This window comes from Scomber scombrus, chromosome 13 (assembly GCF_963691925.1).
Source record: "Scomber scombrus chromosome 13, fScoSco1.1, whole genome shotgun sequence".
Lineage (NCBI taxonomy): Eukaryota > Metazoa > Chordata > Actinopteri > Scombriformes > Scombridae > Scomber > Scomber scombrus.
The window spans coordinates 23075733-23102160 of NC_084982.1; the positions used below are offsets into that span (position 1 = coordinate 23075733).

The 26428-nt window shown below is 40.0% G+C and overlaps 1 protein-coding gene across 3 annotated transcripts in view; it reads left to right on the top strand.

The window, feature by feature from the left end:
- adarb1b (adenosine deaminase RNA specific B1b) overlaps positions 1-26390 on the top strand; it is a 119673-nt gene extending 93283 nt beyond the window's left edge. Inside the window, exons 4-12 of one of the 3 annotated variants that reach the window (XM_062431140.1) lie at positions 7978-8052; positions 10402-12073; positions 14553-14667; positions 16171-16339; positions 16586-16737; positions 17377-17545; positions 21184-21365; positions 22590-22768; positions 23821-26390. In XM_062431140.1, the coding sequence (XP_062287124.1) occupies positions 10961-12073; positions 14553-14667; positions 16171-16339; positions 16586-16737; positions 17377-17545; positions 21184-21365; positions 22590-22768; positions 23821-23997 (2256 nt within the window). In that variant the 5' untranslated portion in view covers positions 7978-8052; positions 10402-10960 and the 3' untranslated portion in view covers positions 23998-26390. Of the gene's footprint in view, positions 1-7977; positions 12074-14552; positions 14668-16170; positions 16340-16585; positions 16738-17376; positions 17546-21183; positions 21366-22589; positions 22769-23820 lie in introns of all 3 variants that reach the window. The other 2 variants (XM_062431143.1, XM_062431142.1) reach the window with 2 other exon arrangements.
- The last annotated feature ends 38 nt before the right edge of the window (positions 26391-26428 follow it).

Sequence of the window (26428 nt, forward strand, 5' to 3'; positions counted from 1 at the left end):
CCGTAGTTGTAATGTACTTCAATCTCAAACACACCAAAACCGAATTTCAGCCATGCACCTATATAAATCATCAGTGCCATAGGGGCTAAAAAGTGGTAGTGTGGCTGTGTCTGTTTTTTTCCCTCTTAACTCCCAGCTGAGCCTTTTCTGTTGGTCCATTAACCAGGAAGTCCTGCATCCCACTGCAAACCACCAACCAAAACAGTCAGTTAAACAGACTGTTGGCCAAGCTAGTGGCCTGCTGCAAATGACAAAGGATGATTTGATGCTGTGGATCTGATAATGACTGAAACTTGAATTCAATTAAAACATTTTCACCGTTAATATTATCAAGCAAAAGTGGGAATAATTTATTTTCCCTAAAATTACATCTATAAGTAACACAAGGACAGAATCATGGGTTTCATACAGTTGCTGACAAAAACATCTAAAAGCAAAAATCTGGTCTGTGGTCTAAATGGTGTCATTTAAAGTGAGGTGAAAAAGTTTGAGAACAGCTACATTACCAAACAATTAATACCATGAAAATACCAAAGAAAATCCAACACAGGACACTTTCCCTTGAAGTTAATTGGGAGTAGGGATGCAATTAGCTATTATATTCTAGATTAACTTGTTGTTTTTCCATAATATATATATATATTTTTAAATAATAGTTTTATATAGCATTTTTTATTGTAGAAAAGTAGCAGTAGGTTTAGCACATTTTTGTTTAAATAGACCATAAACACTGAGAGGATGTTCAGCTTCACTCGATATTCAACTTTACAAGCAAACTTTTAGAAACTGTAGCATACAAATTCAAATTATACATCAGTGTCAATTGGAAGACATGAAAAAATATGTATTAAAAAACAACAACCATCAAACTTGAACCACTGACTCTACAGACGCTGTTCATGGAAACTGTACAGATCATGAATCACAAACTGGCAGCAAAAGATGTTCAATAAAAAGTAACAGTAGAAGATCACAGTTAATACGTTGGAAAAATGATAAAATAAGAGATAGAAATGTTGTGGCTTTTCAAAGTAGAGGTTTTTAAAGATCATGGCCAGATCAGCATTGATTGTCCTTTTCATTAAATTTGTTTTCATTTGACTTGTTTTCTGTCCTGAAATGATTTTCCTCTAAATTTTGAGTTGCCATCCATTCACAAGGTCTTTAGTCCGTCTGTATCTTTTTTCTTTACTTGACTTTACATCAAAGGATAGCTATATTGAATTCAACACATCTCTTCTGTGCTTTTCAGTTAGTCTGACTTTGTTCAAACATAGTTCAAAAAGCTGCTTGGGTGAATGTAAAAAAGAAAAGTAAACTCAGAACTTTAAGCCTTGTGAGAGTGATTAAAAAAATACAAAGTACAAGTACTTGTATTTTTAAGTAATTGAGGGGAAAAGAATTTTCCCCTCAATTAGCACATATAAAAATGACTAAACGTAATAGTTTCAAAAGAAATCACAGAAAGTATAGACAACAAAAACAAAGACTAATGTAGTTTTAGAGCTACAGAAAATATCGTAAAATATTTTGTTCAAGAATTCTTCTAACCTACACTTGGATGATGGGGAATGAGGGATGTTTTTACACATTGGTGAGCAACACTGAGCTCACAGACATAAGTATGTACACGTCTCTATTTGTGTGACGATGCATGCTTTGCTTTTGTGTCTGTGTGTCTCTGTGAGCGTCAGGAGCTAAGCGGGGACTGTTTTTTAGTGTCTGTCAGCACAGCAAGCATGTCAGGCAATCTTAAGGAGGAGGCTTTTTTGTCTTTTAATATGCTGCTAATGTAGTCTCTGTGACAGTAGTAAATTCCCTCTATGGGGACGAGCATTAGTTGGTGTCACTGAGGCTCCCTGTCGACACCGCAGTCTGAAAAATAACAGGAACAAGATGATCTATTTCCATTAGAGTTGCGTTAAATGGGTTTGTCTGCATTTAAAGCTTCGACTTATTCATCCAAATACACACACACAGACACATACGAATCTACCTTTTTTAATACTGTCAAATGGTGTCATTTAAGGCCAAGCATGTAGTGGTTTCGTAGCCTTAGTAGGAACCCCATATAGATAAAAAACTACAAATAAAAGTAAAGGAGAAGCATGCTTTCAAACCTCTAATGTCTTCTCCACTGACTGTATAATCACAGGAAACCTTTTACCTGAGGTGACAGTACAATCTAGTTTATAGTCAGACCAATCAGAGGCTATCATCCTGTCCAGCGACCAATTAGAAGCCATCTTCCCATCAGTGGTGCAATTGCTGTGTCATCACTGTTACTAATTACAACTGTGTCTCCTTGTGTCCTTTTTGGTGGTATCACCTGCTATAACTGCTATATAAAGGATTTGTTGTTGTGGCATTCACCAATTTTCTCTAACTTACAAAGTTCTCTTAGCTGCCGACGAAATTCGTGGTGCAGACACGTCCATACAAGTCATGAACAGACAGTCTCGACAAGGAAAAAACCCTAATTTGACCTGAAATCATAATGAAAGTTTTAATATGATTCTGTAATTACCTGCAGTAGAAGAGAAGATACAACTAAGACAAACTGGATGCAAAAATTAGTATTTTGTTCACCACCACCACATCAGCATCATCATCACGGTTTCTGAATTTACTGCGAGGGTATTTTATGATTGCTATTGGCGTATTTCGGCACAGCAGCGTATTTATGTCAGTAGTTGTAGAGAAAAATCACTCAATTCAACAGCAGCCTCGGGGTCTTTCCACAGGTCTCCATCCACCATCATTTTCCGTTAAAACCTGGCTGTGTAACATCACCTACTGTGGGCTATAATGGTCTCTCCTCTAATATCTCCATCCCCCCTCGATAGAAAACCACATTCAGGTGAAAATATTGCTGCTAAACATGTTAGTGAAGGACATGAGCCAGAGTTAGAGATGTTCTGTGGTGATGGGAGAGGAGAGAGGGGATAAAGCACCAATACAACAGAAATCAGAAGATACAGCGAAAACAATCAAATCAGAGAAACTGTACCACACAAAAAAAAAATATATATATATATATATAAAAGGTACAAAACCCTTTTAATATAAAGGGACAGCTCAAAGATATTGCCATGAAATAAAAAAGGCTGAGTGCAGAGAAAAAGCAGGAGAGAAAGTAGTCAGAGTTAATACAAGCAGTCTGTAAAAAGCCCTCCATCCTAGTGAGAGCAGATCCATGTCCCGAGGATTTTAAGAGCTGTCCCTTACCATTTGCAGCGAAAGGTCAGGTAGATAAAGTAGTGTAAAGACAGAAAAGGCAGATATTACCTGATAACGCACAGTTAAGCGTCCCGGATAATCCCATTATACCTCCGAGACAGAACACTGAGGTTACGTGGGGATTGTACGTCGGCGAGGTAATTCGGCATCAACTATTTATTTTTTTGGATCGTTTGCTTTGAGACAGGCTGAATGTAACAGAAGCACTTATAGAGACCTTGGAGAGAGTTGCATATAGAGTTCAGCAAAACTATTGATCATGATGTCTGGAATATGTGGCGGATAAAAGAGGCAGTTCGAGGGAAAATCCTGCCCAGTATTTTAATGCATTGCTACAGCTGTGATGCATTTTGTGAGTGTTTTTTTGCACCGATGTATTTTTCTCCTTATGCACCATTTCCACAACAGTTTATCTTGCATGTTTTACTTTACATATAAGGATCCAGTTGCAAAGGGTACTACTAATGCAGTGCATGCCAAAATAGATTTTTTATGTTTTCAATTGTTTTGAATTATTAAAGGTTAAGCTCTTTGTGCAAAAAAAGAGGATTTATTACATTATTTATGTCCTGGTTTTCAATGTTTCTTTTTTTTTCTCTATTATTTCAAGTTCTAAAATTGTTCTGAAATAATTTTGTCAGAATATGACTTCCTGCAGTGGCCTCCACAGGCACTTTGTTTGAGACAGTTCGAACCCCACAGCCAGCCAAGGGCAGACCTTTCCGTCGCCTTCTGTTTTAGAAGAGATAATGATTCTCTTTTACTTGGAATAGGATTGCATTTTCTATCTCTTCTTGTCCTCTATTCTTCCCTCACCTTTACCTTTCCATCTCTCGCTCCACCCCCGCCTCAACCCCGCCGCCTCCAGTCAAGTCGACCGCTGCTGGTGCTCCCTGCGTGGTGGCGATGCTCTATCGCGCCGTCACAGCGCAAGCGAAGGGATGAGAGACAAATCAAAACCACCTTATTTCCCCTCAGTCCCTCTCACCGTGCCAGATTGAATTTGAGGTTTTTCATCTTCTTTCTCATCTTTCTCTTTTCCCTGCCTCCCTTGGCGTCCACTCAGAATTACCTGGAACCAAACCGTCTCACAACTTGATGACGCAGTATCGTTTATGCATGCGGAGGGAGATAGTCGGCAGCCCTCACTGTTGATTCTTTTGACTCACTTTAAAATCCACTGCCTCAGTCATGTGTTTTTCAGAAATGGTCAGTACTGAAATCTATCAAGAATCCTGCCTTGCTTTTACCAGCGTCTTATAAATCCTCATGCATGGAAAATGTCTAAATTGGTTTTTCATGCTATGAAGTACAAAAAAGAAGAATTTGTAAAGAAAGTGCCTTCAGAAAACAGCTGTTTTATGTTCGCAAAACTTCCATTTCTTGGGCAATTTTGTTGGCAAGTGGTGTAACTGCTTTAAATTCCCTAAATCGCCAAATGTAGACCATGAAATGTCTCTAGATCGTGTTAGCACAACACATTTTTAGCTAGGTAGGGAATCATTGTTAAACATTATGTTGATTTTTAAATTTTATAATTGATTTTTTTCAACTAATTGATTAATAGACTAACTGCTGCAGCTGTAGATCTGTACTAATAATGTTGCGTCATCATTACATAGGTATTTTTCTCATTCCCAATGAATATGTGAGTTTTAATTTTAGGTAACAGATTGCAGTGAGCAGGTTTTTTATGAAATCTGCAGTGCCCTTTAGGACTGCCTAGCCACTTACCTCAGGATTTACATCTCAGGATACACACACACACACGCACACACACACACACACACACACACACACACACACACACACACACACACACACACATACCCACATACCTTATGAATACTTTGTTGGACTTTCCTCACTGATTAAACCTGATTTTGGGAATACTTACAGATTTATGTCCAAGGCAGTCTCATCTGAAAATCAAAACTGACAGGCACATTTGCATCGTGTGCTGATGAAGCTACACAGCTGTGTGTGTGTGTGTGTGTGTGTGTGTGTGTGTGTGTGTGTGTGTGTGTGTGTGTGTGTGTGTGTGTGTGTGTGTGTGTGTGTGTGTGTGTGTGTGTGTGTGTTAGAGGAATGAGACAGAGAAGTATGTGAATAAAACCAAAATCAAATTTTTATATATTTGGTTTTACACTTAAATATAAGTTAATATAAATATATATCTAATCTAATTAATCTATTCACAAGTGTGCACTTCCACATCTGTCCAGGTCACTGACATGTACAGTAGACATTATTTGGCTATTAAAGTCCACTTTGAGACGTTATAAATCTTCATAGCCAAAAAGTTTAAAGTCATTAATTAAAATCTTGAACTATAAACTTTCATGGCAACATAAACCACAGTTGTAACAATGTGAAAGTAGTGCGACTAGTCTTGTGTGTCGATGTGGTTATGGGTTGCCGGATGAGGGGCCACCTGGCTCCTGCTACCTGAGGAAAAATGAGTCTCATCATCCACTCTGTTGGACCCACTCCCACCCATCTTCCCTTCTCACCCCACCTTTTCATTTTCAATTATGGGTTGGAATATGAATCTTTAATAGGATGATAATTGTGCTAGCATATTTGCTGTCACCCACCATTAGCCCAGATTAATTAGCCCATTTAGTTTAGCTTAAGAAAGTGTCTGGCTGAGGAATGGGGGCACTGATGGAAGGCGGGTAGAGCAAAACTAGAATCAGCACAATCTGTTCTATATCATAATGCCATCTTTCTCCTGCTTTCTCTCTGTCTCTTTGTGTCGTTCACCTCTCTCCCTCTTTCCCTCTTTTTTCCTTCTATCCCTCTTCGCCGCCTTAACTCTCTCTTTCCCCTCATCTAACTTACTCTGTTAGTCTGTTTCACCAGTCTGCGCTCATCTACCCCGCTCTCAGTAATACTTTTTTGTTGCACCATGAATTTTCAAGTGGTTGGCAGGGAGACTGATGAGGAAGTAATGCAGTTGAAACTTTCTTATAACTATTAATTATGTAATTAGCATAATAGCATATAAGCCAATGGTGCAACTAGTTCAACCAAGCCTCTTTACTCAAAAGCTATTTTCGGAGGTCGTGGATTTGACGTGTGCCAGACTGAAAGGATGACCAGACGTGAACCTCACTAAATAAATGTGTGATTCAGAATTGATCATGAAATAATCAGTAACATTTTATTATAAGTTAAATGTTAAACAATATATACTCACTGAGCACTTCATTAGGTACACTTGTTTGATCTAATGCATCCAATTCAACAGCTCTGCCATAAACTACTCAACAAATCGATGTTCCTTATATTTTGTCCAACCCAATTAACATACATGAAGGGGGCACTTTTCAGTATAATGCATTGCAGTACACCAACACCACCCACTTAGACCTAAAATTAAGCATAAAGTAGAATAATCACCTTTCTGACAACAACATCTTAAACGTATACTCTTCTTAAAAGTAGAATTTATGACAAAGCTGTTGGATTAGATTGCATTACATAGCACAGGTGAACCTGATGAAGTGAATGTATATCCAAACAATTGATCAAATGTGTAATGGACAAGGGTTTTCTGAAATTATCACCTGACTCTGCAGTTCCCCTCAGACCATTTTAGCATCTTTCAGCTCATCGTTTTGGTTATCTATCCTGCAACTTTATGGTTTTGTTTCAGTCTCATGTACCTCGTTTCCAGCAACAGCAGGCAGCTGTCTTCAAAGGAAAAACTGCTGATAACCCCACTTAACACTACCTACTCAGCACCAAACAAAGGAAACAGCAAATATAGAGGAGCATTTAGCAGCTAAACATCAAGAACCATCCTGTAGAAGAGTTTAAAGAGCTAAAAAAACAAATTTTAAAGGCGACGGGCTAGAAACGCCTCTACAAATGAAAGCCAACGTTGCTTTATATATGCTGGATGGATGTGTAAATAATAATGATTTCACTGCAGTTATTTGGATTTGATCTGCTGGCTTCTTCACAAGTGGAGAGAGATGACAGGTTGACATTTGAGATATGAGAGACAAGATCTGAAAGAAGGTCTTACTGGAAGTTTGGTTTTCTTAATGATCATCATCGACTGCTTTGGAAACGAACATATAAACTGAAAAAAAGCTAAAATAGCCCGAGAGTTGGATGGTGATCGTCAGTGTAATTAGCAAAGTAGCATTAGTGAACATTTCAGATTGCAGGGAAATCATTTGATTTAGTGTTACTGTGAAAATATTGCTTAATGGAGCACTCTCGCACCTGCGGATATGTTCTGTGTGTGTGTGTGTGTGTGTGTGTGTGTGTGTGTGTGTGTGTGTGTGTGTGTGTGTGTGTGTGTGTGTGTGTGTGTGTGTGTGTGTGTGTGTGTGTGTGTGTGTGTGTGTGTATGTGTGTGTGTATGGCAGTGGAGTGTCTTGGCCACATCACTAGCTGTATATCTCTCAGCAGGCAATGGGAAATGAGGTCTAATCGGAAGGATATTAAAGTCACAATAGACTGCTCCTGCTATTAAGGCCTGTCAGCCCTGGCCTCCTCTCTCACCTTGATATCTCCCCGTCTCTGAATATTTATATGCCTACATCACGGGCTACTTACACTGTGTGTGCGGTGCATGCGTACCTGCGTGCGTGTGTTAGTGTACCGAGCTAGAAATGTATCATCGCTGTAGTTATTCAGCGTCAATAGCTACTTTGAATGTGCATGTGTATTAGTGTGTCCCTGTTTAAGCAGTCCGCCCGTCTGTCCTCTGATCCGCAGGTGCAGTGGGGGCGAGGCTGCTCTCAGGCCAGAACAAACCTGTCGCCATGGATGTGGATGAGGAGGAGAATATGAGTGAGTCCGCTCAGCTTTGTCTCGTGTGTCCATACTTGTGTTTTTGTGTTTTAGTGCAATAAGCTTTAAAAAGAAAAATTTATGCTTGTATATTTGTGTTACTGCATGTTTTCCCCTTGTTTGTCTTCCTGTCCTTCTCAGATGCGTAATCAGTATGAACACATCGTGCTTACTTATATTACCCAAATATAAGTGCAGTACTATCACTTTGTGTAATAGTACAATGCAAAACTAATCAAACTGAATGCAAACCGAATCTGCAAATACAAACATGTTTTGTTTTTTTAAAAGTTGGCCTAAAAAGCTAAATTATTTTGTTTAGTTGCCCCTCTGTCAGATTCCATCAGCATGATGAGGCGCTATCATTTGTCCTTACCTGAACCAAGACAGAGATACACACACAAACACACAAATACACTCACTAATATAACTATAACTTTTTTATAAAAGAAATTAATCAGTACATCTGAGATTCTTCAGATCATATTGCAAATTTCCTCTGCTTTGATTTCCCCCTTTAGAAAATCTCCTCTCCAGCTTATTGAACTTTAATTAGACATTTTGGTTTGAACTCAGTAACTGAACCTCAGACGGCAAAGAAAGTCATCATTAAATGTCTTTTCTTTTCCTTTTTCGCACCTTAACACTTTTCAACTTACATTCAAAAAGAGCTGTCATCTCATCCTAGTAGCACCCTAATCTGCAACACAAGCCATCGTTTCTTAATGTAGTGTCACACTTAATGTTTCTGAGATGAGAAGAAGCATGTTGTTGTGTTAAGTCAAATAACCACAGAGTTGCAAAATACTTTGTTGTCTCTCAGAGGCGGCCTCTTTCCTACATTTACACTTCTAGTCAAAAGATGTATTTGAAGATAAAACACAGTCCAAGCTCACACAGGCCTATTTCTTAAATACCAAGGGAACGTCGAAGAAACACATGAAAGACTTTTTTACTTTTATGTGACAACCTTAGCAGCTCTTTAAATTCTTTAATCACACGAATCAAAAGCACAACTAACAAGTTATACTCGAAATGAAGTTTTGAAAAAAAAACTATTTGGTTCATGTAACCACCACAGGGCATTTTGGCACTGAAAATCCAAGCATATGGGAGGTTTTGGGTTTTTTTTTTCTTCTTGCGAAGCTAATGGATGCTGATTACACAAATGCTGGCATGATAATGACCACAACTGCATATGTGTGCCATAATTCAGTGCATGGTGTCGTGGCTGATGCTCTCTGGCTTTTGTCCTCAGATCTGGCCTTAAAGCTTCAGAGTATCCATCATCCAGCCAAAAGTTAGGCATACTTTTTTTTAAGTGATTTTCATTCAGCTCTTTAGATGGCCCTTCAGTGAAAGTTTATACACTATGTATATATTTTTTGCCATCAAAAATTAACTTGAAACTGAGAAAGGGAGCTCTGAGTTTTTATATCTGCCATTATGTTCACTGTATTTCTGTTTAGCATGCTAGTATTTCATTTTATATATAGATTTATTTTGATTGGAGTATTGATGGCTATATTGATCACTAGGTGAACATGTGTATAAGTATATTAAGTCCTGAGATTGCCAGTAGTTAAAGGCTCTACTCATTATATCGTTGGCAGAGAACTCTATATTTTAAATTGTAGAATGAAAATCTATGTCTGTGTTCAACTTTTTCTCTTCGGACATTCAGTTTTTATTACTTATTTCTTAATGAATGCCCCGATATCAGTGATGGTTTAAGGTTATTGGCTGGAATTGTGTCCCTGTCCTAGAAATTGTACCTATCGCCATGTTGATAAGTGACAGTTCTCCTTGGTTGGTTCTGTGCACACTTCTTCTGTCCCTCCTTTCCCCATTTCATCTCTTTTTTTATCTGCAAAACTCCACAAAGACTGCATGCACACCCCAAAAAATATATTGCATGTTTTCAGAGCTCATAATCTGAAGAATGTGTAGTTTGTATACTTGATCTTAGGAAGACATTTTTAATATTTTTGCTTGTCTTTTTCTTTTCCTTGCCTTGCGACATGTCAATTATAGTATGCAGATGGTAGCAGCATGTCAGTGCATTTTTGAAAGCCAAAACACTGTGATCTCTGACAAGCTCCATGGGTGGGATCTCAGAGGCACAGGGTCATATGAATGGCGCCTCATTAGAAAACCGTTTTTCTGAATTCAGATTTTTCCTCATTTTAAATACGACAGTCATTCTTCTCAAATTCTCATGCAAAGGGGGGTAACCACACATTTTGACCTTGTACCCTGTCGCCAGTCTCAAGCCTTTAGGATCCTGCAGTAGGTGGAGTCCTCTCCTTCTGCCTCTTTGATGTATTCTCCTGTTTGCCTGGTCCTCAGCTCCTCCCCTGCACTCCTCCCCTGCACTCCCTCAACCCAACCTACAATCCCACTCATGCACACTGCGGCCTCTCTTTCTCCTGAGTACCGCAAGGAGTAACCTATCAAGCCTTTGCTGAAGGATGTTATAAATGAAAATTTTTGACAATATTCCATCCACTTTGCTAACTGGGTTCAGTGATATGTGTTCCCCAGTATATTAATATACCAGCAGTTTCAAACTGAACACTCTACCTCATTTCCTTGTAGGCAGCAAAGTGATAAAAATGGATGAGGAATAGTTCTGTGTGTATTTGTCTGTATGTCTTTGTTGAGCGTCAATATGTATAATCACAGTTGTTTACATTTATGTTTTTAGATCAATACAACATGAAAAGTACACTAGTTGTTTTAATCATAAAGGCATTTCCCCTCACTTTCCTCCTGACCCTTAGAAAAACAAGTCTATGTGACAGATTTAATAATGACAATATATTAAGAGATTGATTTCAAACTTGAATACCATTTGACCAGAATATGGGCCAAAAGATTTCCAAACAGTTTTCCATCAATGTCTTGAATGTGGACCAATGTATATTTAGGACCTGTCATGTCCTTTAAAAACCTAAAAGCCAGCATCTCTTTCTATGATAAAGGAACACAAATCATTGGTTCAGTTCCAAAGAGTGATAAAGGAATCTATAAATTTTGCATTTACAAGATCCTGCAACGAAGGCGTTGTAAGTTACTCTTTCTGGGCACCGCAGGTTCGAGCAGCACCGACGTTAAGGAAAACCGAAACCTGGACAACGTGTCCTGCAAAGACGGTGTGGGTGTGGCTGAACAGCTCCCCAATGGAAGCGGCCTGGGCAGTCGAAAGCGGCCCTTAGAAGAAGGAAACAATGGCCACTCGCACTCCAAGTTCCGGGCCAAGAAGCGTAAGAAAACGCCGGGGCCTGTCCTGCCCAAGAATGCTCTGATGCAGCTGAATGAAATCAAACCAGGTCTACAGTACAAACTGCTGTCTCAGACAGGACCGGTCCACGCACCAGTTTTTGTCATGACCGTGGAGGTCAATGGACAGATGTTTGAGGGCATGGGCCCAACGAAGAAGAAGGCTAAACTGAATGCAGCTGAGAAAGCACTGCGCTCCTTTGTCCAGTTCCCCAATGCCTCTGAGGCACACCTGGCCATGGGTCGAACACTGACAGTGAACACAGACTTTACATCTGACCAAGCTGACTTCCCAGACATGCTCTTCAATGGCTTTGAGACACCAGCCGTACCTGAAGAGTCCTTCTATCTAGGTTCCAATGGTAACGGCTCATTAAACTCACTAGGGGAGTACCCACTTCCCACACCACCTGGCAGTAACCTTGTCCAGGCACCATTGCCCCCTCCATCGGCATTCAGCTCACCCTCCAGTGGCAAAAACCCTGTCATGATCCTCAATGAGCTCAGGCCGGGCCTCAAATATGACTTTGTGTCGGAGAGCGGTGAGAGTCATGCCAAGAATTTTGTGATGTCAGTGACAGTGGATACACAGACGTTTGAAGGCTCAGGGCGCAACAAGAAGCTGGCTAAAGCCCGGGCAGCCCAGGCCGCCCTCTCAGCTCTGTTCAACATGCAGTTAGACCAGACACCATCCCGGCAACCCATACCAAGAGAGGGATTGCAGCTTCACCTACCGCAGGTAAGATGTTTATCTTCTTCATAGATTGTCATACATGTAAAGAATGTATCAGAGTAATTATAAACTCAACACTAAAGGAAACAACAAAAGGATTGGAAAACGTCTTCATCTATCAAGTATTAAAGGTCAGTTTCAGCTCAGGGATTGTCTTACAATGAAGTCAACGAACTTCTAGGAGCCAAAATTGGTTCTGCAGTCCTAGAAAATATAGGTTATCTTTAATGACCACATTGTTTGTTGAACTGAGTACGCCAAAGAGTCCCTACTGAATCTAGGGGTTGCAACCTTGAGCTACAACTGGTATCAAGCTAAAATGCCTCATGCGTGAAAGCTCTTCATCATGCAGTCACTTATTAACAGCCACAAATATGAGTGCAATCACACTTTGTTTTGCATCACAGCTCATAAAGTGAACACCCTAGGGTGCCTTGAAAGACACCTAAGTAAGACTGTTCATACTCTACATTGAAGCTCCATAAAGCCCATACTGTCATGCTATAGGATATGTAATTTGAATATAGGTTAGAAAAGTATGAATATTTAAATATGCTTTGGTTAAAGGAATATGTAGTTATAGTGCAAGTCCTCTAATTTTAAAACATTGAAGTATAGAGTAATGACCATGGGACACATTTAAATAACCTCAGTTTGTAACTTTATTACTAGAAATAACCGTCAAGGTTATAAAACGTTTTATCTCAGGAGGTGCTTTTGAGGGATGTAGAGGCATATTGCTCACATCACTTTCATTTTTCAGATTCTGCCCTCATTAAGGCTGTCATCTTTGCCAGGCTTGACACATTAATTAAGATGTAACAAGAGAGTCAAAGATGACAGAACTTGAATTCACAAAGACTGAGACTGGATTTCAAAGCAGATAGAGCTGTGATACTCAAAGTGAACATTTCTTTAAAAAACATTTCTACAGGTCTCCTAATCATAAGATGCCAGTACCTCATCTACATCTTATTTCCCCCCTAAAGTTCGTCTGCAACAAGCATCGTCACACCTGCTTTCAGTTATATTTTCAACTTTGTTAAAGAATATAAGTTGTCAGATGAATAATAGCCTTCTCTTTAATTGATGCTTACTAAATTGAATGGCTGCCAATTAAATGATACCCTAATTAGTCAGTCCTAAAGAAGTTGACAGAAGACATGGACAGGGCTTATCTGTAAAGAATCGTTGTTTCATAGTATAAACCTCTCCTGAATCTGACGTTTGGATTGCAGAAAGGTCCACTCACGACTGCTTCAGCTATCAAACGTTTACTGTTCGAGTATATAATCATCAAAACTTCATTCACATCAGGTTAGCGGAGACTAAGGACAGGTTGTTGGTTTTAATACAACTGCAGAAGGTGGTCGGAGTCACGACAGTGTGTGAAGTTAGATAACAAAGTCAGAAAAGCTAATCAACGTGACACACAGTAAGCAGTTCCTGCCTTTTTTTCTCTTCTTTCCTTACTCACTCCCTCCACTTGTCAACTGATTCATTCGACAAAGAACCAGATTCAATGTTAGAACAACCACTAATTAATCTATTAATTCCCTGTCACTTGGTATTCATTCTCTGCAGCCTGTTTCCATCTGGCAAGGCAGTAATGGAGGTAAATGGTTTAGTTTTGTATGTCGGGGTTTGAGTTGGTGCTTTTGAAGTCCAAACTATAAAAGTCATCTCAAACCTCATGGTGTAATTTCGGAAATATTATGGTATGCAACGAGGAGGATAGGTATTATTAAAACCTTTGGTTGACATGCAGCTTGTGTTTTTTTAGTTTTTTTTTAATCCAAAAACAAAAGAAAATGATCATTACTTGTTTTTTTAATCCTAGAAATGAACAGTCATTTCTACACCATAGACGACCTTGGCACTCGAAAGTTAAACGATCTGTCTACGAGTGGGTGACTCCGAAGTAGCAGAGAAGTAATACTGGACTAATGTCTTTAATTTGTGGTCATCCAGCCGTCATGTCTCCTCTCGGTTGTCGTCAATTTCCATCAAATTAGCGCTGGATAAAGAGCCAGCGAGAGGAGGTGGCTGCCGGAGAACGAGAGACGGTTTCCCCCAGATTTCAGATTATGGTTTCAAACCTTGTGAAATGTCCACAAGCACTTTGTTCCCATCTGTTGATCAGGTTTACTTCTTTTGTTTTTGCTTTATTTTGTTATTCACCGTCAGAAGGGAGATGGTAAATTATAACTGTCAAGACAAATTCAAGCAGCGTTGCTGGAAAGAAGGTTAGGCATACCTCAGGGAGTAAACCCAGTTTCACGTGTTGCCATTTTTGACTCTTGTTTGGAGCTGAATGCGAACAGTGTGACAGGTACATGGTGCTCTAGGGGAGGATATTATCAGACACGCTTTGTAAGCTGACATATCTGACACAAGCTTGTGTTTGTTTGGCTGTGTGTGTGTGCGTCTTCCTTTTGTTTGTCTGCATGCGTGCGTGTGTGTGTGTGTGTGTGTGTGCTCACAGGTTCTCGCTGATGCCGTCTCTCGCCTGGTGGTGGATAAGTTCAGTGAGCTGACAGAAAACTTCACCTCCCCCCATGCGCGACGGAAAGTCCTAGCAGGGGTCGTCATGACAACAGGTAAAATTGGGGAAGAGATGGTTGGTGGTTTTTAGGCTGGGGAAATACAGCACCAACAACAGTTGATTTTCTAGTGGTCATGCAAAGGAAAATTTAGGTTGCAATGTTTGTAGACAAAAGATGACAATATTCACAGTTAAGCATAAGTTGCTCACACTAATAATGTCTCCTTAGACATGTTTTGCCTTCTTAGCAGCATATGCAACAACATTTAATAGTCGAAAAACCACCACCTTTTTGCTTTCAATCCTATCACCATTGGTGGAATGAAACAGTGTAATTATTATTTTAATAAGGCAGTTTTTATTTGCTTTTCAAGAAACTATAACGTCTCACAAAACAAAGACATAAATGGAAAAGATATCAATAATAACAATAAAACTAAGAAAGACCGGAACAGGGAAAAGAAAGTATTGACATTACCTATTATAATGCTGTCACTTGTCAGTGTTACTGAACACATAGCTGTACATTAGCCTAGATTAATTCAAGTATTAATGCTTAACTACAAAAGTAATCAGCTACACTAAATGCTACTTAAACATTAATGCATCTGTATTAATATTCAAATGATATACTGTAATTTACAGTAGTATAACACTCACAGGGGCCTTTTTTTCTGAATGTTGTACTTTTCATTTTAATACTTAATGCATTTTGCCAATAAAAAAAAGTGTAGAGTGCAGTTTTAATCTGAATAATTCCCCCATCACTGCCTGTCACACTGTGGTTAAGACCAGCAGACTCTTGAATATTAATCCTTTTAGGAGACATTCAACATGAATTACAGTTTTACAGTGCCACCTTTTCCCCGAAGCCACACCAGTGAATTTATACAGGCTGTGAGAACTTGCCAAACTATCTGTAACAGGGCAAAGACAGTATTTGGAGGTTTTGATTGAACAGTGTCAGGATGTGTACTAAAGCCATCTGAGCCGCCATGATTCCCAAAATTACTCTTTAAAATGATGTCTCTTTCTCCTTCGGCAATGTTTTTCTTAGGCATAGACACAAGGACACTGATCCAGAAACAGCTTCCCTTTTTTTTGGTCAAATTTGAGTTCATCATGTGTGTTCTCCGTCTGTGCATTATTAATATGAAGGACAACTTTTGCAAATTAATTCAATCTTGTGCACTCAAGGGCATAAAAGCACAATTTAGACCAATACCACAAGTACACAATGTAGTCCCCTCTCTCTCTCTCTCTCTCTCTCTCTTCTCCTCACTCTCTCTCTCTCTCTCTCTTCTCTCTCTTCTCTCTCTCTCTCTCTCTCTCTCTCTCTCTCTCTCCCTTTCTCTTCTCTTTCTCTCTCTCTCTCTCTCTGTCTCTTTCTCTCTCTCTCTCCCTCTCTCTCTTTCTCTCTCTCTCTCTCTCTCTCTCTCTCTCTCTCTCTCTCTCTCTCTCTCTCTCTCTCTCTCTCTCTCTCTCTCTCTCTCTCTCTCTGTGTGTGTATGTGTGTCCATTGACTTGTATATCTTTGTTCCCTATCCCCCCCTGTCAGGGACAGATGTGAAGGAGGCACAGGTAATTTGTGTCTCCACAGGAACCAAATGCATCAACGGTGAGTACATGAGCGACCGTGGCCTGGCACTCAATGACTGCCATGCTGAAATAATCGCCCGACGCTCGCTCATGAGGTACCTCTACACCCAGCTGGAGTTATTCCTCAGGTCAGTGGACAGAGTTAAATTTGTTTTCTTCGAGCACAGTTTAGTGTTGGCGGCGTTGCATGGAGATTGCTTGTATTGATAATGCTATTACAATTTATTTTTTTACACTCCTCTCAGTGTGTCTAATTCAATTCAGTCCAGTTAAATGAGCTAAAATGGAGAAAGAAAAATGTAAATGCTGGTTTTGTGCTGTTTATTTATTTATTCTGGGCCCATTTCACATTTGCTGTTTGTCTATCGCCATAGCAACAGCAAAGACGAACATCAGAGCTCCATATTCATGCATTGTGACAAGGGAGGCTACAGGTTAAAGGACAACATCCAGTTCCACCTCTATATCAGCACCTCGCCCTGCGGAGACGCCAGGATCTTCTCTCCGCATGAGGCCGGAGTAGAAGGTACAGAACAATCCCAGAACAGCCGCACACTCCCGCCTCGCTCCCTCCTCGTTCCCGCCTCTCACCTCCTCTCCCAGGCTCAGCCCCACGTGTTTTCAACACGGTCTCGCCTTAGTTGAGCATTCCATTTCAACAGCAGTTTATTTTATTTTATTAAATCTGTAGGATTTCCTCATATGCTTGGTTTCATTTAATTAGAATTTTACTGCGACGTCCAAATACGCATTACAGATACATTTAAACAAGGCTCGAGTAATTAGAGCTTTTTGTCATTCTCTGTCTGTCCCTATCAGTCTTTCTGCCTCCCCGGCCCACACACACTGTCTGTCTGATTAACCTCCCTCTTACTCTTGTCAAAGTGTTTGCAGTCGCACATGGCAGACTGAATAGAAAACAACCACATTCAATTAGTCACTGAATAGATGGCGCCTGCTGGTGGAACAGCAGAAAACGTTGATAACATAATAAATAATTTTGTGGAAGCTATTTTTCTCCTCTTTTCTTAGAATTCCTGTTTTGTCATGTTGTATTTTGTAGATATGTTTACACTGATAGGGGATGTTTTCTCCTAGCTTTTTTTTTTTTTTTTTTTTTACATGTGTCTTTCTTTTTCCCTCTTCCCTTTGTCGTCTCGCTCAGACCAAGGAGACAGACATCCCAACCGAAAAGCACGGGGCCAGCTAAGGACCAAAATCGAGTCGGGGGAGGGCACCATCCCTGTGAGGTCCAGTAACACCATCCAGACCTGGGACGGCGTCTTGCAGGGAGAGAGGTTACTCACCATGTCCTGCAGTGACAAGATTGCAAGGTAATTCACGTCAAATTCAGCTCAGTTACAGCTCAAGTTTTTAATGTTCAAATTAACTATTTTGTTTGTTGCTCCTTGTGCATAAAACATAACTATAACAGACTTCATGATAGTCTTTTCTTATGTTTTATTTAATCATACTCTAATGTACGGCATTATATCCTGGCTTTGTCAATCTACTAAGTCATTTGAAGTCTATCATTTTCTTCGGGCAGTGTCAGGGACAGCAGAATTGATGGATCTTCTGTCTCTTGGGCGTTTTTGCAGGCAGATCATAGCATCTTTAGTCTCTGTCCATGTTCAAGGCAACAGTGTGTCCCCCTCCTTGTGATAAACGATAAAACTTCTCCATAACTCTTCTCACAAGCCGCCCTCATCCTCCTCCTCCTCCTCCTCCACCTTCTCCTTCTTCCTCTTCGTCCAGGATACCTTGCCTGTACACGCAGCCTGATTGAATGCTGAGTGTGTATTTGATGAGGGATACGCTTGCTGTGAAGCGAGCGCCTTGTCGTTTGCATCGTGTGACAAGTGTTGTTACCCTTTCAGCTTGTCAGTACTGGTAGTGATTCAGTGCGGTTGTCCAAAAACAGAGGGTCGTAAAGTTCATAGGGGGCAAAAGAGGTTGGAGACCGTCAGGGTGGGAGAATAATGCCAAGAACCAGCCAAATACTGTTAAAAAATGAAAGTGGTTTGTAGATTTCAGACACAAAATAATGATTTACTATTGAGTGGCTGATGAAACTGAACATTTATCTTTCAGTGGCTTGTAAATCTTCACATTTTAAAAAGTTAATTTCCCATCTGGAGACAAAACTTGGCCCAAGTTTTTTATATTGTATAACTAGAAAGAACAAGCAGTATTTTAAAGCTGACTCAAATTACATTAGAAAGAACTAAATAAAATTGTCCCTTACAGTTAAGATAAGGATTAAGTATTAAAATTATATTTCTTCCACTTTGAGACAACTCTTAATGCAATGCTGCTCACTTTCACCCGAGCTCTCGTGGCACAGTGTTGTTCACCCACTCCTGTCCCCCCATGTGAGTGATTGGTAGCTGCAGGGCTGCTATTTAATACAGAAGCTAACTGGCACACGTTGACCGTCCCCTCAATGTTCCCTCCTTACGTATTGTTTTCCCTCCTCTCATTTTCTTTTGATTACATGCCCAGCCCCACGGCTTCAAGTGAGAACAAGCAGTTCTCTGCCGCACGTTGTTTTCAGCTATTTGACTCAAGTCATTAGCAAACAGCGCTCTTATGGGTTATTTCTCCATGTTGGTCCTGTTGCGTCCTCCTGTCGATGTTTCTCTAACAGCTGAAGTTAGACTTTCTGACTAGTTCTTACCCTGCTCTTGTGTTTTTGGGCATACCGTATGACTGTAGATGCACAGAGCATGATATTGAATAAAATAACATTGAAGAAACACAAAGACGGTTACAGGAATGAAATTGAATGCCTCCAAAAACATAACTCAGAATGTGTGTGTGTGTAGTTGTGTAACCCTGTTAAAAACATTGATGGGAAAAGTGTATGTGTGTGTGTATGTTACCGCAGTGTGTGTGTGTGTGTGTGTGTGTGTGTGTGTGTGTGTGTGTGTGTGTGTGTGTGTGTGTGTGTGTGTGTGTGTGTGTGTGTGTGTGTGTGTGAGGCGCAAACTGTTATGAAGCTGTTTGTGCTGAATGTGTGTTTTACTGCTCGCAGCTATGAACTCAGAGATATCATTTTGCCCTCCCTCAGTTTCACACACACACACAGTCTCGCTCACACGGAGAATATTGCATGTGGAAACAACAGTGCCTCTGTGTAGCCTCAGGTGTCTCCTCATTGTTCTGGGCCCGTGTTGGTCATTTCACACACTCTCAGTCAGCCTGAAGTGAAATAGAGACGGAGAAGTGTTCATCAACTCACTGTTAACTCAGTGTCTTGTTTCATTTGATTTGTATTGTTCCATGAATGATAAAGCTGGCAGTACTCTATATTTTTTGTCAATAAATCCTATAAAAAGACTTAAATCATCAATGATTAGATGACTTATTGCCTTTTTATTATTATATCACTTATTACCCATAGCTCTACATTGAGTGATATGATTGTAGTTTATCTAGAGTTAGTTGCACAATACGTATTAATCCACAGTTGAAAATATTCCCTTACAAAGACACTATTTATTCCTGTTTGATTATTAAATTTGGTATTTGTTGCCTGTTGTGAAATACGTTAGGAATGAATGAGCTTGGGGCTGAGAACTACAGACAGGTTAGAAAAATACTAAAACATTGTTGAAACTAGGGCTGCAACTAACAATATCTTCATTATCGCTTAATCTGTGATTATTTGATTAGGTCGTTTGTCTCTAAAATGTCAGAAAATACAGAAAATGCCCTTTATACGTCAAAGGTTGCATCTATTAATGTCTTATTTTGTCTGAACAACAGTCCAAAACTCAAAGACATTCAATTTACTATCATGTATGACAAGGAAAAGCATGAAATCATCACATTTGAAAAGCTTAAAGCAGCACATTTTTTTAACTTATTTGCTTAGAATATAGATATGACTAAAATAATAATTGATTATCAAAATAGTTGACAATTAGCTCTAGACTAAATATATTTTTGGCCAGTGTTATCCTTTTAAACACCCTGCTTCTGTTTCTCATCTCCATCTCTCCCACTTATCCATTTCTTTCTCTCTCTCCCTCTCTCCCTGTCTCTCTCTCTCTCTCTCTCTCTCTCTGTCTCTCTCTCTCTCTCTCTCTCTCTCTCTCTCTCTCTCTCTCTCTCTCTTTGGGCAAGTGATGCTTCACGGACCATGTCAATGGGAAAATGAATGAAATATACAGACGTTTTGGGGAAAATGAAATTGGCTACTTCAGAGTGTACACAACTAAAGGATTGAGTGTGACTGTGTGTGGTAGATTGCACCGGCTGGTTATATATTAATATATTTTGTATGTGCCGCTGTATGTATGTGTCTACCTATGCATAGACAACTTTAGCATATTTGTTTTTATCTCCTGTATTTCCTAACAGTCTCCTAAAAGGAAATGGTCTCTTTGAAGCATTCTGGAGCAAATCAATAATATTTCAGTACCTAAACAACTTCCTCTCCTTCTCACATCTGTCAGACAGTCAACTCTTTTTTTAAGGCTGGTCACACTGCTTTCTACTTTTTACATGTCATCTGTTTAAAGTCATCTGCATTTTTGTGAAGCATATCGGCACAGTTAAGAAGACAAGGAGCTGACAGCTTATAATAACTACCCGAGTGAAAAGGGGAAAAGTCCATCCATCCTCTAGAGGGTTGGGGATGGGGGCTGGAGCCAATCTCAGCTGACATTGGGCGAGAGGCGGGGTACACCCTGGACAGATCACCAGTCAATCACAGGGCTAATATATTGTATGGTTCAAACACAGGACCCTCTTGGTGTGAGGTTAGTGGTTGAAAAGTTGGTGTCAGAGACTTTAAGAATTTATTACAAAGCTTTCTAATAGCTGCAAATAACACAGCCGCTGGTCCCTATGGAAACAAGATGTATGTCAGAAATATTAGGTAGAAATAAATTTTCAACTATTTCAAAAAGGAGCTTGAAAGTTGTGTTTTTGGGTAATCAATGGTTGCGTTTTACCTCTGCAGGTGGAACGTGGTGGGCATCCAGGGCTCTCTGATGAGCTACTTCACAGAGCCGATCTACTTCTCCAGCATCATCCTCGGCAGCCTTTACCACGCCGACCACCTCTCCAGAGCCATGTACCAGCGCATCGCAGATATAGAGGACCTGCCCCAACAGTTCACCCTCAACAGACCTCTACTCAGTGGTAAGTCTTTCATTAATGTGGAGCAGATGAGAAAAGAACAAAAAAACAACTCTGATGAGATTTCTGCTAAAAGCTTTAACTAACCAAGAGCTCGGGGCTGGAATAATAGCATGAGCATGTTCACATTTTTATGTTTTTGGGGACATCTCCTTGTTAATCTTTGGCAATCAGACTCCAGCTGTCTAAATATCAAAGATGTAGGCTATAATCCAAAGCAGTAAACACATTTATCTTCCTCACTGGTCAATCCACAGCAGGAAGACAGTTATTGCTTTTTTTTTCCCCTCTCTGTTTGATCGGAGCTGACATTTACCTACTTCTTGGGGAATTTGAATAGCTTTATCATTTTGTGTAAATTTTCAGCATCGGCTTGACCTTTAAAAAGGTCGTATAGACCAGGGCTCCTGAAGCTTTTTATTATTATTTTCTTTCTAACTTTCCATTTTTAGACCGTTCAGGCTTCGTCTTCCGGTCGCATGTAAGATTTCCCTGACGTCTTTGTACCAAACACATGTGGTATAGAGCCTCATGCAAATCATGTCAACATCTGGAGAAATTCAAAGCTTTTATAGGCCTGCTGTGCCTAGTTACGGTTGCTAAGCTGTGACTGAACAGTTGCTGTTTAGGGTCAGGGTTTTAGCAATTAGCCAGTTATAACAAATCACCTACTCCAATACTGAAAATCAGATAGGTGAATTCATACTGAGGTCATTTTTTTTTCTTTTTTTAGCTCCTAGGGGATCATAAGGGTGTCATGTGAGAGAGTCTGGATCTGCGTGTTGCTCCCTCTGCTCATCCTCTCTGGTTGCTCTTTCAATGGCGGGTAAAGGAGATAATAGTAGGGGGGGACATTAACCTTTTCCGCTTTACAGAGTTTTTAGCGGTGAAGGGCTATGGCGTCAGAGCACTGAGGATTTCACCCCCTCTAAATCATCTTCTGCCACAAGTGCTGCCAAATGGGACCAAGGAGCTTAACACACAGACACACACACACACACACACAAAAAGCAAGACACCAGGATATTTATGGCGTCCATATATCTCCAATTTATGCCTGGGATGCAGTGGATGCAGGGAGCAGGCTCTGTCCTCAGAGTCCCATCCATGAGGTTGAGTTTTTGAGATTCATAATGTGCAGATGTGGTTCTCACAGTGTTGACAGTAAAAAACATGTATTCAGTATATTTCTTTCATTCCCTGATCCTGGGTGTTTATGCTTTCAAGGTATAAGTAATGCAGAAGCCAGACAGCCAGGCAAAGCCCCAAACTTCAGCGTGAACTGGACGGTGGGTGACCAGGCGCTGGAGGTGATCAACGCAACCACCGGCAAGGACGACATGGGCCGCGCTTCACGCCTCTGCAAGCACGCCCTGTACAGCCGCTGGGTGCGCCTACACACCAAGGTACAGAGAGTGTGCATGTGTGCTAGCTTACATGCACACACACAAACACACACAAACACACACACACACACACACACACACACACACACACACAGACACACACATACATGCATTCATACATACTGCACCCAGGTTTAGTGAAGCATTTGGGTCTGTATCATAAAGTACCAGATTGGTTTTGTAGTAGTTTAGTTCATCTGATTTGAACAATTTAATAATATTTAGAAGAATTATTCAGATCTGATTCATGCCACATTAAAAAAAAGCTTAAGTTTAAAGAGCAGTCTTAAAATAATCCTAACATACCCAAATGTACATTAAAGGAGTAATTGGTCGCATCAATTATTCCTCCTGTCCATATCGTCTACAAACAGATTCCTTTCTAAGATCATTTTAATGTAATTGATGGAGACAAATTGATCCTCTAAAATTATAGTCTTTTTACTACCAATTTACTGTGTCCTTGCAGAGGGATAGAAGGAGGATTTCATAATGAACTGATTGTAACTTTGGAAAAAAATCAACTTGATTAGTCTAAGATTGCTCAAGTCTCATATTATCTTCAGCTGAACTAGAATGTATTTTTACATAGAATAAAACTGTGGATTTTGTTCCCCATCATTTCCATTAAAGTTGCTTTAAGGGATCTCTTTGCTGCCAGTATGAAGAAGATAAACTCATAGAATTATAATGATAGCTATTTAAATGTGCATAGGTGCATGTGAGGATTATGTGAAGATTTTAAAAGAACATGTTTAAATTCAGGATGGATGAAGTAAGTAGAGATGGGGGAGTGGTGGAGCACTGAAAGAATGTAGAGTTGAATTCCAGCAGTAGTAGGTTAGTTTCCATACCGTATGATCTGACATATATACAGCCATAGACAGATTTAGACAGATATTGATAGTTTGATAAAAAGCTGACGACGTTAATCCTAAAGTGAGAGATCGATTGGTGCATCTCTAATAACTCCAGTACGATGATATTCGATGAACTTTAGATTTTGGTCATTAAGCTGTTGTTTACTTCCTCGTCTCTCCTCTCCTCTCCAGCTGACATCCATCCTGCGGATCAAGGTGCTCAGGCCAAGCTCCTACCATGAAGCCAAGCAGGCAGCCACAGAGTACCACAACGCCAAGCAGGCGCTCATCAAGGCTTTCCACAAGTCCGGCCTAGGGGCATGGGTCAAAAAGCCCATTGAGCAAGACCAGTTTACCCTCTGCTCCTGAGGGAGTAATGGGACCAAGGGACTCCTAAACCCCCACTCCCACCCCCCCACCCCCACCCCGACCCAGGCCTGAAAGAAAGACAGCCCCGTATTAACAACCAGCCCGCAAAGACACTTACCTCCGTCCCATAACGTTTGCACGCATGTGGAAATAAACGTGCATAGTTTCACAAACCATCCACAGCTCATCATTCTCATCCTCAGAGGACCTCAGCCTCACCGTGTCATTTCTCATCATATTGACTTTTGTCCTTTTTATTTAGATTTTTATGGATGGTGTGTTTTTTGTTTTTTCATCTACTTGTTTTCTGTTTTAAAACTGGAATCCATTGTTTTACGCCTCTTTGGTTGTTTTTGGTTTTTCCAGATAAATCTTGTTTTTATGACGTAGATGTGGACGTTAAAATTCTACATTTCTGTCTATTTTCATTGATAGATGAGTGTAGTCAGTTTAGGGTAAAATGTAGAAACAGAGGCTGATCATTGTCAACTAAAACCAACATGTATGGACCTATAAAAAAAATGTACTTTTTAAAAATAATAACTATGACAAAGTTTTAATTTAAAGATGCTTAATCTTCAAGATGTAAATCTAGTACTGAAAAGACAGAGAACAGAAAATAGTTATAACATTTAAATGTGTGTTATTTGGTCCGTTCCTTAGATGAGACTCTATGTTTTTTAGCCCCTGTATTAAAGATGAATATGTTAAAAAAAATACTGTGGCCCTGATCTATTCACTGACTGGAAATAATATGTAGGCCAGGTGTCACAGCAGTTTAGTACATTTTTTTTGTTGGTTTTAGGTCTTATTCATTCATTCGTGCGTATGTTCTGTAAGTTATTTTATGTTACTCTCATTTCATACTTGAACAGTGGGGGGGTAAGGGGGTCATGTCGAGTGTCTCGTAGCCGCCCTGACTCCTCCCCCCCTCGCCTGGGTCTTGGGACAAGTTTTGGGAGGTGCTGCACGTTGTATTTTTTTCCTTGATCTAAGCCATGGCTTTGCATGGGAACTGAACTGGGAGGCCCGCAGAGCAGAAAACATGTGGTGGAGAGCCCTGTGCGTCCATCAGTGAATGATTTTGAATGAATGCCAGCATATTCCTCCACAGGCAGCTTTGAATCTGTGTCTCTATTTTCTAGATTTCTTGTGATTGTTTGTTTTTGGGTTGTTGTTTTTTGGAGGGAGGGGGGGGGACATTTTATTTTTATTTGTTGTTGTTGTTTTTTCTTGAAATTGGGCATTTTGAGGATTGGGGGATTATACTGCAGTGAAATCAGTGATAGTCTAAACAGACCTCTCAGATCTTGTAACTATGTCACTTTGTGGCAGGGATTCATGATAATTGATCTACTCATACAAGGCATGGTCTGTGTGCTGTCTATGTAGTGCCACATGCAGTGCGTGACGTTACATTATGCCTGTAGTGATTGTCTGAGGTGCAAACATGTTGTAATCCCTGCAAACAGTGAAGTAAGACACATTCACTGTACCAACAGACTCACAATACTAACATCTAAACTGTACCAGTAGGTTACTATCCAATGTATCACGTTGATGTCATTTTAGACGGCCTGTTCTCTCTTCTACATCCACGTCAGAAACACATTAGGTGCGTAGTTCAGAAAGACCCCCTTCGTGAGCTGACTCGACACCTCTACTGTACACCCTGATGATGTTATTCGAGTGCTTCAAACTAAAACGTCCTCGTGTTTTTAAAATGTATTGGAAAGCGAGGACGCCGCGATTAACTCCTATTCCCAGTGGTAGGACATGTAGGTGTGTGTGTGTGTGCAATCTGTGTGCTCAGGCCTCTTTAAGCGTACTCTGTGGAAATCTTCACCAAAGATGATGTCCATGTGTGTGTTTCAGCCCCAATATCTCCCTTACCAAGATGATTTTTTTTTTTTAAATATCTCATATAATGTTTTATTTTTGGCATCAACCTTTTACCATTTGGTTTTTGTACTGTATATCCACTGAACAATGTACTGATTTGTACAAAAAAAAACTGTGTATCCCATTCAATATGGGGTAAAATACAAATGTCAGGCTTCTTTAGTGCATCTGTAGCTGTCGGTGACCACGTGTATATTGTGACCTGCGATCATTATTGCTGCAGTACAGTCATTGATTTTTAATTTTAATTATAATTTTATTTTTTTGTATATAAGGAACAACAAAAATGAATTAATTATGTTCCCTGTACAATCAATTCTTCCCATCTTGAACTGTTTTAGACTTTTTTTACCCTTTCCCATGTTGCTGGGATTGTGAAGATGTTTATGTATTAGTGGTTCTACGTGATTCACTGGGCACCATTAAGCATGGCACCAACACTGCCGGGGTTCTTAACAGGCTTCATCCCCACTGTAGCCACCCATGTTTAAAGAATATATATGTATATGTATGTATGTATGTATATATA